Source organism: Argiope bruennichi, chromosome 9 (assembly GCF_947563725.1).
Source record: "Argiope bruennichi chromosome 9, qqArgBrue1.1, whole genome shotgun sequence".
Lineage (NCBI taxonomy): Eukaryota > Metazoa > Arthropoda > Arachnida > Araneae > Araneidae > Argiope > Argiope bruennichi.
Genome location: NC_079159.1, coordinates 895,386 through 911,042, shown reverse-complemented (window position 1 = coordinate 911,042; position 15,657 = coordinate 895,386). Strand labels below are relative to the sequence as shown.

At 31.8% G+C, this 15,657-nt stretch overlaps 1 protein-coding gene across 1 annotated transcript in view; it reads right to left on the bottom strand.

Annotated features, from left to right (window-relative positions):
- The window catches only part of LOC129983909 (uncharacterized), a 64,602-nt gene that overhangs the window by 30,409 nt on the left and 18,536 nt on the right, over nucleotides 1-15,657 (bottom strand). The window contains exon 3 of the mRNA XM_056093612.1: nucleotides 14,725-15,006. Coding sequence (XP_055949587.1) covers nucleotides 14,725-15,006 — 282 coding nt within the window. The remainder of the gene's footprint in view (nucleotides 1-14,724; nucleotides 15,007-15,657) is intronic.

Here is a 15,657-nt window from a genome sequence, read left to right as displayed (position 1 = left end):
CATTTTTTTTTTTTTTTTTTTTTTTTTTTGTATGGTATCTAATGTGGCTCTCCCAACACTCAGTACTGAAATTGATAAATGCAAGCCATAGCAGGCTCTAAAAGATTAAAATTACAAAGTAAAAAAAAAGGTTTAATGCCTGTAAAAAATTTTCTCTTTAATCAAAATGTATGAAGAATGAGAAATGAAAACTTTTTTTTTTAAGTTTATGGTCAATAACGTTTCATTCATAAATCAGATGAATATTATATAGTTTTGCTTTCTGATTCCTTGTTGTTCATTGCCTTCGAGAGCTTAAACTCAGCATTCCGGGTATTCTAAGCATTGATAAATCTAATGAAGTCTCATGCTGTTTTTTAGATTGAAAAACATTAAAATTAAAAATTGTTTATTCAATCTTTGAAAAAACATTTTTTATTAATTTTTTTAATAAAACTAAGCCAATCAGCTGTTTGACTCTGAAATGTCCGCACAATACATTTCTGTGAAGACTTTAATTCCTATATAGTGTAATTCAGAAATAAATGAAAATCTTTTTTGTATACCACTGGTGAAAACATGTTAGTTTGCTATTCATCCATATCCTATAATTAATTTGTTGTGAATTTTGACGCGTTGAAATACTCAAATAAATTTACACCACATCCCCCCCCCTTGCCCGCTCATCTCACCAACCGCTCATCGATAATTCATTTTTGAACTCAAATAAAACGATTGCCCTGCTTTCAAATGCACAACAGAGCTAAAATTCTCGTTGGATGTATAAATTGGCATCCGCCTAAGGGCCACGGGACATCCGGGGTAGGAATGAGGTCTCCGGACTTTTTTCGTATGATATTTTTAAAGAAATTTAATTTGCAATTTTGTGTATTCAAACGTTCAAATAAAATCAACTTAAATTTTTAAAAAAATTGTTTTAGCAGAATTTCTAATTAATTATTTTTGGAAGCTTTTTATTATATTGTTTTATAATTCAAATAAAATATATTGCTTTAGAATTTAAAAAAATCAATTTTGTTATGAAAAAGCTTATATTGTGTTAAAGATTTTGTAATTTTCCTACTATTTTTTTACAAAATAAATTACCTTTAAATTTTAATTTTGATGAATTCGATAATACACTGAAACCAACCTTCTTGAAAATTATCCGAAATTATATATATTGTTAAGTTTATTAAAATACATTATTAGAAATTGCTACATAGAAATTATTATTATTATTATTTTGTAAAGAGGGTTATTGTGTTGTTTAAAGACCTCAGAGGCTTTAATACATCAATGTATATCAATCATTTCGAGGTTAATTCAAAAAGATAAAAACGTCCTCCAATTAAAAAAATATACTTGTTGATGAAAATAAATGTTACATATGTAGCATACAGTGGTGGCCCATAAACAAGAGGTCTATTTTACTATAGTGGATTGAAATTTTGAACTGTGATTCGATGATGAGGGCAACATCTAAGTCGGCAACTTACTCTCCCAATTTCCACACTGTATCGATATAAGGATGTCCGATTCTCGACATCAATGCCCACTAAGTCTACATATGCGCCGGAATTTTGATGGCATCCGGAATTGAAGGTGGTATCGTTCGCAGAATCAACCAACCCGACCAGTGTGGTTCAGATCAACCCAAACCCAATATCAGAGGTCTGAAGAGTGGCAGGTCTCGGCATTTAATGAATTACAGTTGAGATGCACATTAAAGATGAGATGTGCACATGTGTCTGTAAGAGGGCAACAAATACTAATAATTGTTATCATCCTAATGGCAATTTAATGAATGCATATGAGGTATATACTTTTAAGATAATAAAAAAGGATATTTTTAGTAAATGTTATTTTTCTTTTCATCTTATTTTCTTTTTCTTTTTCACAGCATTGATTTCATTATACTTTAAAATGCTCTTTTTTAATCTCTTGTTTCTTTTTATCTACAATATTCCGTAAAAGGTTGCTTCAAGCACTTTTTTTTAATCTAATGAGCTCTAGATATGCAAATTTCCAATACTTCATATGTGACCTTAACTTCCCACAAAAATTTGAGCTCACTAAAAGGTTATTATCTAAAAAAATCCAGTATTCCAGTTTCAGTTAAAGGCGGAAAAAAATGCGATAAACATTTAAATATAATAATCATTTAATAAAAGGCAATATGAGTTATTTCAGTGTGCTTCAAACATCTGCTTCTTCCTAGGCAAACAATGAATCAGTTAGTCGTGCAAACGGAAATCCCAATGAATCCTCGCTCCGTAATCCTTTCTTTTCGTTAAATAAATCCTTTCTGCAAATAAGAGAATGGGGGGGGGGAGGCGAGCACCCTGTGCTAGAGAAGCCGGCTTGTAGGTGAAATTCCTTCCGTGACCTGTAGGTCAGTTGCCTTCTCGACTGAGTGACCTGCAAGACTAGTGATCAAGATTCTGGATGCGGTGCTGACCTCGCCCCTCATCTCTTTGCCTTCACGTGACCTGGGGATGACGGTTTCTCACTCTTCTTTTGGACGTGAGAAACTCGTCTGCCAATAAAAGAGAAGGCACCGCAATCACAATCCAGGAAAGGCACGATTCATTTTTTAATTTTATTGTTGCCATTCTTCAAAACTGGAGGATTTCAGAACACGGATTTTTTTATTTTGAATTCTTATATCCCATTAAACTTTAACCGCTTAGCCAATTTTAAACCAGTCATCGCAATACATGTTAAGAAAAATAGGCACGATCGTCAAGTTATGGCAAAATTTTAAATGCAAAATGGGACTTTAAAAAAATATTTATGCACTCAATTTCTTTTCCTTTTTTAAAAGATATATTTATATCCATTGAATATAATATATAAGAAATATATTCTAAGCAAATGGAAAGAAAAATTCATTAAGTTCAGTAACTTAAAGTTTTTTTACCTTTTAAGGTAATTTTCATCGTTTTAAAACCGTTTGTTTGATGAATAATTTAAAATTTAGATGCAACATAAAAGAAAGAACTCTAACTTATTCACTGATTTTTAGTTCTTAAAGCTTTTTAACTACAATTTCTTGCTTACAAAGATGAAGAATTTTTTAAAAAATTCGACTAGGTGGTTTTGTTACTTTTATAAGTTTTAAATCTATCTGAACCAGTCAAGAAACATTTAAAAAAAAAAAATCATTATATCCGAGTTTCTGTTGTTTTGCGTGTATATGAGTAAAATGTTTCAAAAATTTAGTGTGATAGAGGTATAAATGTTATTGTATGGCTTCCCTCATCACCTACCCTTATAGATCCGTAAGGAGACAGACTCGGAAATTTATAGTTACAAACTGCATACTCGATCTTCTTCAATATATGACGGAGTTATATCCAGAACGCACTTTGACATGAAACGATGTGATAAAGTTTGAAAGCCATTTCCGATATTTTTTTTATTTTATTTATTTATTTTACTTAGTAATCACAGACGTTGAATTCTTAACTGAGAAGCCACACAGGTTACAATACAAACATTTTGACAGTTTTCACATCATAAATGAAATGCTTTAAGATTTTTCAGTACTGAAATAACTTTAAATCTTACATGAATAATAATAAAAAAGAACCCTGGCAAATGCCAAATTAAAGACATTTTTATGAATAAATGGATCGAAAGACAAATCAGTGTCACGCAAATATTATGTCGTATACATTTTATTAGTCCCTAAAATAAAAAAGAATGTACAAGCCAAGAAGATTTGAAATAACCCACATTTATTACTTTAAATAATATGGTTTAAAAACATTTATGACTGAATTTCTGATTTTTCACCACGGTTGATGCAATCGAAATTAAAACATTGAGTATTTTAAACAAACAAATCATAATGTAACCTCTTCTTCTTCTTCTTCTTCTTTTTTTTTTTTTTTTTTTGCTTTAGATTAAGTAAACAAGTATTAAAATAGCCAAAAGGAGAGCACTGAAACTTAAAGTAGCTCTGAAAACTAGATAAAACTGTTGATAAAATCATTGAAGAAATATTAGAAGAAAAAAAACGTTTTATTTGGATCAAGCAGTGCGAAACTTTACTTATAATAAAGATATGTATGGTTGTACACAAACTTGTATGTATGGACTTTCCCCAGACTGGACAGTTTGACCTAGAATACCAAGTTTGGCACATTTATGTTAAGAAGTGTGAAAATGTGCAACTCGCAGCTATTTCTTTGAAGTTTCATTTAAAATTTAGACTTCATCATTTTTTCAGAAGTATATTTATTGTTAAACAAGTAATATATTATCAATTCCGACATTTAAATCTTTTCGAAACAAAAGAGAAAACAGAATTTTATGATACATCAGAAATTATTTTATGGAATCATCCTTTGAGGTATTGTATAAATTATACTAAAAATATTCTATAGTTACACAGGACTTAAGTTCTATACAATTCTATTGTCATATTTTTAAAAAACCATTGAAATAAAATATTTTTTTAAATTTCGCATTAATGAATGTTTAATCACTTTCAATTTGAATTAAAGTTCAAATTTTAGGGGAAATGACAGAAAATGAGGAGAATGCACATCAGGATAAACATAACTGTATAGGAATTTTCAAAATTTAAAGTTTGGAAATATTTTGCCGAATAAGCTATTAAGAGAAAGAATTTCAGAAAATATTTAATTGAAAATTTTAGCTACCATTTATCACCCCAAAGACGAGTATTTTGAAATAAAAATACAAATGTTTGAAAATCTTTTTTTCCTTTCCCTCTCAAATCAGTTTTTCAATAAATCTTCTTGCAAACGCTCACAATCAGTCTTTTTACAAAGACAATGATAACATCTCATCTAAATAAAGATCTGCCCATTGTAATACACACGTATCATTTTATGTAAATTATTACAGAGTAGGCGTTGAATGATAGACATCTTTAGCTGCAAGATCAGATTCATTTTATTGATATGAATTACGATAGCAAACATCAAAAAGTGCCCAAATAGTTTTTTCGAAATTTCCTTCCAAAAGATATAAATCAGCATAGTAAGCATCAAGCATCTCGAACTTCGGCTAAACTCTTCCCCCGTTTAGTAAAATCAAACTCTCCAGTCACGAACGAATGGGTCGGCATAACAATAGCTATTATTCCATTCTGAAAGAGCACTTACAATGAAATCGACCACTCGTTTGCTTTGCGTAATTGTTCGAATGAGAAAGCATCCGTTCAGCACATTCGTTTACTACAATTTGCTTCATCTTCATTAACACTAGTTCAGAGAAGAGAAGTCATTTCGAAAAACTGGTTTCTAATCTTATGATATGATTTGCTTTCTCTTTATTGCCACAGATCCATCGTGTATTTTGTTTTCAAAGCCGGTAGCGTGGTAAGATGAGAAAATAAATAATTTCTGTGAATAAAGGCATCTATATTATTAAAGTTGTACTGAATGATTCTTTTAAATAAAACCGATGTGCCGTTTTCACTGATTGTTGAATTATGAATTGCTTCATACGAATCTATTTACCGCACTTTATTTAGAATCTTTTGGCAGCGTTATATTTATTTATGTTAAATGGAGTGCACTACACGAGAGCTCACTGTATGATTATTTGCTTACCTTTTCATTAAAAGTCTAACACGTATGGTTCTTTGCACTCACGTACTTGTAATCACAATCTTATAATTACTTTGAATCCCTCCCCCTCCTCATTATTTTTATATACTTTCTAGAGTACAGCAGTGGCGGGACAGACAAGAAACAGTGCTAAGGGCGTAACTCTCGTTATATTTAGCTTTAAAAGAATATTTGTGTTTGGGTCATCTACCTTCATAGCTCTTGTATCTTTGCCACTAGATGTTATAATTCAACAAAGACCCATTGAATGATAAGTATCAAAAATAAATATGATAAGAATCCTTATTGTTTCTTTTATAAATTAAACTTCAGTACATTGCTGTTTGCTAAAAGATGTTACGCAGCTTTATTTCTCACGACAATCTGGTATTTAAGGTGTTCCCATCTTTGCGACTCGTTTGAGGAGAAAATGCTGACGAGCTCACTTATTTCTAGATATTAAAAAAGTACTCAGTCATGAGTCGTTCATCAGATTAACAAAAGCAAACAAAGAATGGCTCGTGCCGAAGACCATCACTTCAGTGCAATAGAAAAATATTTCCAAAGGAGCTGATATAAATTTTACACCATTTACGGTCCAGTGACTTCCAAGGTAACTGAGGGTCTCGTAATCACATTTTTTTTTTTTTTTTTTTTTGCTGCTGCAAAAGCGTAATGGTCAGAAAATATCCTTAAAATAGGTGTAGATATGACCCAGTTTCGGAGTATCTTTAATAGCAACTGAACTCTATATTCATTTATATGAAAAAAAAAAAAAAACATTCACCATCTATCTAAAATTTTACATTTTAAAAAAGGAAAAAAAATAAAAATAGTCGGGAGAATGGGCCCAAACTGGGTGGGAGTAGCCGAATGCTCATTTAAAAAGTGGATGAAGCAATTGAAGACAATTTAAAAGTTGACTTTTTATGCACCAATCTGAAATGTCTTACAATCTTCTGTGTGGTTAATTTTTTTTTTTACATGTATGCTTAAAAACACAATTACGCATTCTTTTTACTTGATTAGTCCATTATTTAATCTAGAAATTAATTTATATTCTCACTCACATAAATAAACTATGGATCTAGAAATGCTAAACAATCAACTTTTCCCCCATTATGATCATTTTGCAGAACTTTTTATAATTTCATTGTAATTTAATGTCAATAAGAATATTTAGAAAGTATTTGTTCTAATCGATTTTAAATAAACCGAGTCGAATTCACTTCAAATCGCATCCCTTGGAGTGGATCTTTTTTCCTTCTTCTTTAAAGAATCAGAAGAAGAGTGTAAAAACCTTAAAGCCTTTTTATATGCACCCATTGGATCTAGTAAATAACTGTGTTTTAAAAAAATCACTGCAACTTTACTTCCAGAACTCTGCTTGAGTAAGTCTTCCATATATATAAGTTACTTATTCTTCTTCATATAAAATTGCCCTCAGATCAATATTTTTCAGTTTTGGATGACGGAGTTGGACAATACAATCAATCCATTCCTAGGTCTAATGGGTAACACGCATTCCACTACTCATACAAACAGTTATAACAAGAAATGGCAGTAAGATTTTTTTATTTATTATTAAAAATTAAAAATCTATAATACGAAATTGGTATATAAAGTATGTAAATCAAATAGTTAATATATTTACAATATTTGAAATCCATGCGATATCTCAAGTTCGCGGTATTTCGAATCTTTTCTAAGGGGAAATAATGTAATCGGATCTTGCTGTCTACAAGCGGAGAGAGAATCGAAGTATCCCATTTAGCCTCGGTTTGAAAACATAACGTGAATTTAAACATGACTTTGGTGCACGTGAAAAGTTCAAAATCCACCTGTTCAAATGTATCCATACGACTTCAAAACAAAACAAAAAGCGATCTTGTCTTCCACATAATGAATCGTGGTGCGGAAGCCTAAAAAACGCAGGATTTTCCGCGCTCGCCGTTCGCAATCCCCTCAGACTCCGGACGTTATGCATGTCCGCATTACATCAATAAAAATCTTTTTTACAGTTTTTAGTCTAGACTGGAAATAAAATAAAATGAATGCAATTTCAAACGTCACTTTTAGTTATATTTATGGAAAATCATAGAGACCAGGAAAAGACACACGTCTTTGAATTGCCGATAAATTCGACTTCGAAACATTCGAATTAGCCAAATTTCGATGTACTATTATTAAAATGTTCTATGACATTGCTGTATCTAGTAAACAGTTCAGCCATTGCATATTTCCATATTCAGGTATCATTTAGGCGTGTTTCAAATCATCTAAAGCTGCAATTTTCCTTTATTTTTCCACTTTGACAGAAAGGAAGGGGGGGGGCAGGAAATAGACGAAATGAAAGCAGAGGAAAAAACTATTATATCAACCCCCACAAGTTCAACCCAATTATAGAATGAATCCAGCCAACAATCCATAGGAAATGTGGCAAATAATTCTTTATACATCAAGAGACCGGTTCACCGGGGCAACTTGCCATCAAAAGCATAGGTTCACGCGCGATAACAGAGCCCACGGGTAAATGAAGACCAAAATAATAAAGAGGGACACCCATGAAACTCGTTCTTATTCCCCACGCTTCTCTGCGCGTTCCCACTCGCCAAAACAACAACTTCTTTTTTTAACTGCGGTTGCTTTTGCGCTCTAACCTTCTTGGTTAGCAGATGAAAAGATTAATAGTGGACGCGAAGGAAAAAAAAAAAAAAAAAAAAAGACCGCGCTCCACTACTTCCTTTTGTTGGTGTGCAGGTGGAAGACATTCAAGGAATTCTTACCTCTGATGGCATCGGAAAGATACAATGTCCAAATCATTGGTCATACCTGGTTCCTTTTTTAATTTTTTTTTTATTTGGTGATTGTTGTTTGAGGCAATATCTTTTTATAAACGTAGAAATCACTAGGAGTTCAAATGCTTTCAATTTATGGTTGGATGGATCCATTTTTTGTTTTGTAATCCAGGGAGAATATATATAACGATTGCTTATTTATTCCAGATTGTTTATGAGTATTTACGGAAACTCCTCAATCTTGTTGTCGGAACATAACCTGTTCTATAGGATGAGCGCACCAGAACAACCGATGCCCTTCATTGCAGTTATCATAAACTTCCGATCAGAAGCTCTTAATATCACTGACCGATATTTATTTTGAAATGAAGAAAGAAGACTTTATAGAATGAAGAACGGGCCAATTAAATCTGCTATAACAAGATAACTTACAAATAGATGGTTAGAACTCAAAAATTGAAAATGGAGTTCACGTTCAAAGGTCATTATTTGAAAGATCTAATGGATTTGAGCTCCTTTTTAAGGTCGTTATAGAATTGATGGATCAGTGAAGTTTTCTGAAATATTTCAACATTTGATAAACATTCATCAAACAAGAAGTGATTTATTATTTTATCTGAATTGATTGCAGTAACGTTTATCTTGAGTTCGTTCTGAAGAGCAAGCTCTTTAAAAATACAAAATGAATAAATAGGTAAAGATTTATGCCCTTTCATCATCTAGTGCAGAGGAATTTATATCTGTGTTTATTTTGGAATTGTATATATATTTTAATCAGATAAAACTGCTAGCTTTTAGGATTTCCCATTTTATTCAAAGAAAGATTGCAGAAATACCGAAAATAGAATAATGAACATTGTTAACTGTAACTGTTTTCATGGGAGATAAAAATAACCCGAGTTACATTTCCTTGAAATTTGTAAATACAATACACGTAGGTTTAGCCACGGCTTAAGCAAAAGGATGTCATTTAGAGTTTGCTGCACTCAACGAAGATTTTACAGAAAAAGAGTTGATTCATACAAATGTTGGTTCAGTAATGACGACCATGAAATATAGATAGTGAGAGAATATAAGTGATATACATTATAAGACAATGATATACTCATTATTGAAGAATTGTTTTTTTAAAAAAGTCCGTATAGACCGTAGAATGGGAAAACATTCTACGGTTAACTACGTTTTATTTTCAGCGTTACAGATTTTTCCATTCTTTTTCAGATTTGGTTTTCATGATCTCCTTTAATACTGAAATCTGAAGCCTCCTTCTCAGTCGTGAAATAAAAGTGATTTTTTTTTTCAATTTCTGTTTACTTGAAACCGAGAAGACTTACACATTATTATTACTAGCTTTTAGAATTTTCAGTATGATTTAAGAAATTCGCCTTGGTGACAGCTTTTCACTCAGCGAAAAATTCAAACTTCGATTATTATGGACACCGAACGTGTATAGTCGTTTCTGTCATTAGTCTTCCCGATATGACTTCAAGCCTCTAATGCATGAAAGATTATTCTTTTCTAATGCACTCTCGAATTCCATCCCCGGCAAGAAGAAAGGGAAGAAAAAAGTGCACTCATGTGTTTTCTTTAAAAAAAAATCAAATTTAACTGATGAAATTTCAATGAGAACCAACAGAAAAGAGTTTTAAAAAAGATATCCATTTTATCTTTGTAGATGTCACTGCAATGACGCGAGTTTCTTAAAAGTATGCTCAGGGAGAGAGTGCATCTAGGGAACACGACCCAATGTTACGTTACGAAACAAATGGATCGTTTGAAAGCTCTTTTTTTTTAATACAAAAAACTTTTTTTAAGTCAGATTTCTTTGTTGAAAGCGTTGTTAAAGAACCACACATTATGAATATTTAATAGAAAATTTTAATAAAATTCATGGGCCTAGCTTTCTTATAGGGTCTGTTTGCAAGAAATGACGAAATAGTAACCCTTACACTTTTAACAGTAAAAACCCTTTCAAGTTTAAACAGTGAACGATTATTATGGAACAGAATGACAAAGAATAATCTTATTTTTGATGAATAAAATAAACATTCGTTTTTTTTTAATTATTATTATTATTATGGTGTTTCATTTACTTTATCCATCTAAAAACGAAACCAATTATTTTTGAGTACTTTCTTAAAACTAATTTACAATTTTGATTTAATATGAACGAAAATAACTTATTATTTTTTTTACAGGATACCTTTCATTGTACAATGATCGATTGAGTTCTATGCATATATATCACATGCATAAGTATTACGTTTTCCTATACATATTTATATCATTTCAAAACTTCCGATCAACGTGACAATCAATATTTACATTATGCATAAACGATGGCAAATAGGATTCATTTATATCTCAAACACAATAACTTAAACACACAGAACTTTTATTAAAACAAAATTGCAATCACGTTTTGGAAGGCTGATGCATTCTCTCTCTCTCTCTCTGCCCCTTTTTGAATACAATTGTGCTCTGAGCACACAAGCAAATGAAAGTTCGTGATTCTCAAATAGATTTAATTCTTAATTTGGTAACATTCTAACGAGGCCTTTTTCTCATCACACTCTCATTCCGAAATTTCTGTTTCGATAGCTGTCACTTAATCAGAGTTTCCAGAGCATGTTACGAGACATCACTCTTTTCAGACGATGATACACTCTTACCTCACGGCTAATGGAATGCTGGCGCGGCTTTGTTTTTGCGAAATATTTTTGTGGGACTGTAAGCCATTTAACTTGCAGTTTACGCGAATAATAGCTGAAATACCGACAGCAAATTCGAGCAACTGCAATGTTAAAGGTATCTTTTCTCCTTCATTTAAAAATATCAATTCTCCTATTATCAGGATCTTTGGTAAATGAAAGAAATAGTTTTGTCTTCGAATTTCTTAAATTTCAGACACCCGACAACAACACAACCAGCCCTGTATTCGCTTAAAAGTTTTCGTAAAACTATAACATTTGATTCTGAAATGAGTCAAGTTCCGACTGGCATAGAGTTCTGAATGAAACGACTTCCCCTAGTATATTACAATGTTTTAATAATCACTAAATATAGCTTTGTTCTTATAATATTAATAATTTGAGAGTGGAATTGATCCAGTTTCTCTTCTTATTGTAAATACATTCTTTGAAATGGAAGATACCACTAAGTTTTAAATACTTGCGCATTTTCCTTACATCGGATTCTTCAGAAAACTAACTGCACATTTCCACGCACAGTCAAATAAGCAAATATTAAATTCGTCATTAAAAGCTGTGGACCATTTTAGCTGTGGTCAAAAATAATATTTCAATAAAAATGTAAGGAAAAGAAGTGTTTCAAAGTTTTTAAGACTAAATCTGTCATTTAAATAGAGATCTTCCAAAATAATTTTTAATGGGGTTTCATTTATCAGAAACAAATTTCTTTCACGGACAATTATAATATTTTCTTTAGAAAAAACAAAGTATTATTCTAAAAAGTTTTATTTATTCAAGGATGTCGAAATCAAACCTACTTCAAATCATGGCTCATTTTCCGATTAAGAGTAAGCGCCCTTTCAAAGCTTCTAGGCATTGCTACGAGACATTACGGAAGCATTTTCCGAAAGAGAGAGATTATCAAGATTCAACTTTTAATTCTTTAGATGGAGACTCCGATAGTCAGTTTTCTTTTTCTTTTCTTTTTTTTTTTTTTTTTTTTTTTTCTTTACAGGGACTTGAAAATGAAAACGCACTGAAGCGTATACTTGCGACCTAATGACTAAGGGGTGCATCTGCTGAATGTTACCGAACAATGGAATCACAGAGGATTAGGATCCTGGCTAGAAATTCCTTTGTTTTATTCGATTTAATGTTCTGTTTTTGGGTTCGAATTAGCATCCGAGTGCAGGATTCGCGGGGCATGGCTGACCCTCACGCAAATATCGTCTGGGATCTGCTTATCAGTGTCAGTGGGCTAAAAGGTAAGGACCATTTTTTTTCCTTGTTTCGGACAAGGTCGTCGTTGTGACACGCGATCTTACAAGGGCAGGAAAAACTCAAAAATCAATGTCACTGGAGTAAATGAATCGTGGGATCTGAATCGGTCATTGTTCTGTGTCCATCAAATGATGGGAGATTCTTAAATGGTTGGTCGACTGACCGAAATTTTATGCTTGCTTATTTTTCGATCTGGGAATTGTTTCGGACGATGATCTGGTTTTGAACATTTTCATTGAATTTCTGAATCATAAAAGGAACACTATCTGGACCACAAGAAGCCATTTATATATCCAGTGAACTAATGATTTAAAAAAGTAAATAGATATGAGATGGGATGGTTCACAAGCTTTATTTAGAGAAGAAAAAATTCTTTCAACAGATATAAAGATCAGGCGCTGGAAGGATTGATATTACTCATAGATATCTGAACAAAAATGATATAAATATCTGAATTCTTTAAAAATTTAAGAACTATAACTTGTGTAGAGTATATCTGGCAGATCTGCGTGCAACTTTATTATATTGGATAAATTATAAAACTTCATTTCTGGGAAATTATAACTTTTGATTAAAAAAGTGTTAAATTGAACTTGAGACGCATATAATTAAATCTTGTTTTCAAACCTTCCAGCACATGTTGAAAACCAAGCATGCTTTTTACCACTCATCTACATCGTAGCGTATTTTATTTAAAAAACAACTACAAAATTGATTTCAATAAAAAAATTGATTTAGGATTTCAGTAATAGTTCTTAAGGACACGATATTAATCCCAAATGAATACAAGGCGACTTTTTCTCTTCAATCTAAAGGAAGGGAGAAAAGTTTAAGCCGTTAAATTTTTCTCCCAGCGAATAAAATTTCTGTGCGATGCTGTTCGCTCAGTCATCTAAACACATTCCCAAATTATTTCTATAGTGAGAGATTAAATACGATAGTCCAAAACTGGTACCTTTTTTGAACAGAAGTATTTGAAAAAGAGTGCATATAAAAAATTCCGCCACATGGAAAGATCAAACCGGAATAATTTAAATCACTTACAGTTCCTTATAATTCGATGGGGGGGGGGTAATGAAAGTTCGTGAGTATCATATCTTTCGAATGTGAAATTTGGAAATCCCTTTTTCGTTTTTTAATTATGAAATCATGAATTAAATCTTAACACTATCAGGTATCCGGATAAAACTTACAGGGAATTCCCACCAAGAAAAAAATATGTTATGTAGATTTTTTATAAATTTTTAGAATTCTAAAAATTTTGTATAACTTTTTATTTGCTTAATGATAGAGTTTTTATTGTAGGCTTAAGATAGATCTAGAAATGAAAAAAAATATTATTTTAATGGCCTCAAATGAGTTTCTATAATGTTTATTTAACCCTTTCGCCGTCCTCTCCTGTCAGCGAAAATTTCTGTTTTTCCCCGCATTATAACAAACAAAAATAAAAACTCAAACAAGTAAATATTTACAAAGCGTTTTAAACGTTTAAAAGTTTTTAAATATAGAAGAACGCTTGAAGTTCGTTACAGCCGCCCGTTAAAATTTTCACTTGAACGCGCTGGACGCTTTAAGGAAGACAGAGTTGAAAATGAAATTTTTATTCATTTTATTATGGATTTTTGCTTACTTATTATACAACTATTTGTATGACGTTCTGTGTGTATATGCAACATTGCTTGACTTTAAAAAGAGGGACTTAAGAAACATAAAAAAATAAATTCAGCAATTAAATGATTAAAAAAAATTCCATGACAATCGCATTTTTTGAATTTTTTTTTAAAAATACCTTTATCTGGGGAAATTAAATTAAATAAATCTTTTGAATACTGTTCTTTACATATTATAAATAAATAAAAAAATGTTTATAAATTTATATAAAAATATATAAAAATTGTTATTATTGTTTATTTAAAATTGTCGTTTACATTATTGATTTATATAAAAATTGTTTATAAATCAGAATGTTACGCATTTTAAATCCGAAACACATTTTCTGCTTCCTGAATGATTTTACGTGTCTCATAGAACTGAATGGCACTAGCCACATGCAACAAAGCTTAGACACGTGATAAAAGCAAAATTTCGTGTAAATACCTGATACTGAAATTTGAAAGTGCGAATCATTCGTTTTCGAAAAATGCATCATTTTTTGAAAATCATGGCAGCGAAATTTCAAAAGGTTTGTCTTTAAGTTCATGTAATTGTACCTAAATAAATCTTTTAACATCTGCTAAAGACGCGGAAGGCTGTCTCGATTTCTTGCCTCAACATGCTCCGTACTGAAAAACTATATTTTCTTTAGACAATGAATTTCCACTTCTATGATTCTCAACAGACAGGTGACATGGTAACTTGTCTAGAGAAGATTGATTCTGAGCCACTTACCATCAACGCAGTTGCTCTCCAAGTAGTCAACACTTTCGCTGGACTGTCCGAAGTATCTGTTGGTGGACGTCAGACTAAGCGACGTCCTGTCCTTGTCGCTTAGGAAGCACTCTCCGGTCATTCTGTTGTAATTGGCGGATCGGCACTGAAACTGTATCTCATTCAGACACAGCTCCATGCAGGCTTCCCTAGACATGACGATGGCCGAGCTGCGGGCCACGTCTCGGAGTTCATAGCCATTGACACGTTCGAACATCCAGTCTCGGTCGCATCTCTTGCGTCCTGTAGAAAGACACAGGATAAAACATTTGGATATAGATCCTTATTACTGACCATAACTATACAACTGAGAACCATCTTCAGAATAGACATTTTGCAGCACAACTTTTTTCGTGAAACATGACAGAAAAGGCTGGACTCTTTAATTTTTTAAAATTAATTAATGCTAAAAGCAGTGATAACGAATGCATAATTTTTTTAAGTGCAGTTAGTGAAAGTAAATACGAAACCCATCAAATAGTGGCCGATTCCCAAAAGAATTATTATTTACAAAACTGTGTAAATGATCAAAAAGCTAGGAGTTGAATTCGCCAAACATTGTGACTAGAGATTGCAATACCGGATCAAAATTTCAATACCGGTATTCGGTATTTTTTGGATCTTAATACCGGGATACCGGTTTTAATACCGGTATTAGAAATTTTAGGGAAAAAAGAAAACACAGGTGTTTTTTTGTTTTATTTGCCAGTTTTATTAGAGTATAAATATCACAAAAAATGTATAACTTATAAATTATAACAGTATATAAAGAATCACAAAAAAAGTAATTAAGTCTTATTTATTTAAATCGCAAAAAAAGTGTAAATATCACTATTCAGTCTGCGGTACTATTACAAATTTTTGAAATGTGATCTTAAAAAACATAATGCATCA